The sequence below is a fragment of the Vicia villosa genome, linkage group LG3 (assembly GCF_029867415.1).
Source record: "Vicia villosa cultivar HV-30 ecotype Madison, WI linkage group LG3, Vvil1.0, whole genome shotgun sequence".
In the NCBI taxonomy this organism is placed as follows: Eukaryota; Viridiplantae; Streptophyta; class Magnoliopsida; order Fabales; family Fabaceae; genus Vicia; species Vicia villosa.
Window position 1 is genome coordinate 76,789,953 of NC_081182.1, and position 1,591 is coordinate 76,791,543.

The window sequence follows — 1,591 nt, forward strand, 5'->3', positions numbered from 1 at the left end:
CTGTTTACTTTGTGTTCATATGCTGTCAATTCAATTATATAGCAGAATTTTACAATTTCAAATCAACTATATGATACAAGCTACCACAATTTCAATTCAAAACACAAGTTTACATTAGATTTCAAATGGGACAACATCCATTACAATTGACATCAAAGAACAAGGCTGCAAAGAAACTGAACTAACAACACAAATGCCCTAAAATCACATAAACCCTACTTCATTACATTAAGCATCACAAGTCCTACTGCCATAACTAATGTCATGGAAACTGAGAATTTCATCAATAAGTTCATTGCATTCAACTTCGTCTTCACTTCTGCTACTTTTGTATTAGCTTCATCCAATCTAGCCCTTTCATGCTCCAATTTTTTGTGCAGGGAGTAAATAATTTCCTTGGCCCTTGATGAGAGTTCATCGTCGTACCAAACAAAGTGGCTACACCTTTTATGGCCCTGTACCTGCAAACCAAACATATATAGAATCACAAATTAATTTTGCTGCTACACATGAGGTGAAACTGTACACTTTCAGTTACAGTGAAAGTAACATTACCTTGTACATCCCACACCCAAAAAAACGTCTGCCTGGGTTCGAATCAGTCCATGAGGTCATCAATGGAGCTTCAAGCCCACACCTGCACTGGCTTCGAAACTGACATGAACGTGTAGCCCCGATACTACTCGCCATCGTGCATTGAGACATCTCTGAAAAACGAAACGAAAGAAGAAGAAAGGGCGAAGACTTAAATTGAAGAAGAAGACTTCCTGCGTTGAAGAATGAAGATGGAGCTATTGCCCTAGTTCTGCAACTCTTGCGTTGTGATGAATGAAGAAGACAACCCAATATTAAAGGTTCAATTTAATCCATACAATAAATACATAAATTGTTTTATGAAAATATTAAATATTAAGTTAATAATTAAAAAATGAAATTAAAATAAAAATAGTGATGTGGCAAGTGACTGGACCAAATATTACTTGCCATGTCATTAAAATTGCACTTAAGTGATGGGGGACCTTCAAATATTCACCAAAAATGAAAATGGGGGACCTGAAACTTGGCTTTTTTAGTTTGGGGACCAAAAAGTTAAAAACACTAAAATATGGGGACTAAAAGTGCATTTAAGCCTAAGTTATATTATATATATTGATATCACTTATAAAAATATAACACAGTTAAATATGTAATTCTTAACGTTAACTACTTAAAAGATTGGTTTAATATAAAAATTAAATACACTTATAAGTTAACATAGTCATAATCAACATAAATTATATTACATATATTGATATCAGTTATAAAAATATAACACAGTTAAATATGTGACTCTTAACTACTTAAAGATTGGTTTAGTATAAAAATTAAATACACTTATAAGTTAACTAAAAAATATATGTTAAATAATTGAAGTAGAAAAAATGTTATAAAAATAATAGTTTAAAAATGGAACTAAACAATAGTTTAAAGTTTATAGACATTTTAAAAAAAAAAATAGAATTAGGGTTGATATTAGAGTGACATGTGTCAAAAATTGTCGAGAGTTGTTATCATGATGACACATGGTTAGGGTTGCCATCATGACAACCTT

General features: G+C 31.6%; 1 protein-coding gene across 1 annotated transcript; it reads right to left on the bottom strand.

The window, feature by feature from the left end:
* Positions 1-215: 215 nt before the first annotated feature.
* Positions 216-690, bottom strand: LOC131658364 (uncharacterized). The gene is made up of 2 exons (XM_058927670.1): positions 556-690; positions 216-461 (listed from the first exon to the last, which is right to left on the bottom strand). Exons 1-2 carry the CDS (start codon positions 688-690, stop codon positions 216-218), a joined length of 381 nt encoding a protein of 126 aa, XP_058783653.1.
* Between the last annotated feature and the right edge of the window lie 901 nt (positions 691-1,591).

Excerpts from the sequence above, each read along its gene's own strand:
- LOC131658364 (XM_058927670.1), bottom strand. The coding sequence starts at position 690 with ATGGCGAGTAGTATCGGGGCTACACGTTCATGTCAGTTTCGAAGCCAG. Across the intron at positions 462-555 it reads TTGGGTGTGGGATGTACAAG|GTACAGGGCCATAAAAGGTG; the intron begins GTAATGTTACTT and ends TTTGGTTTGCAG.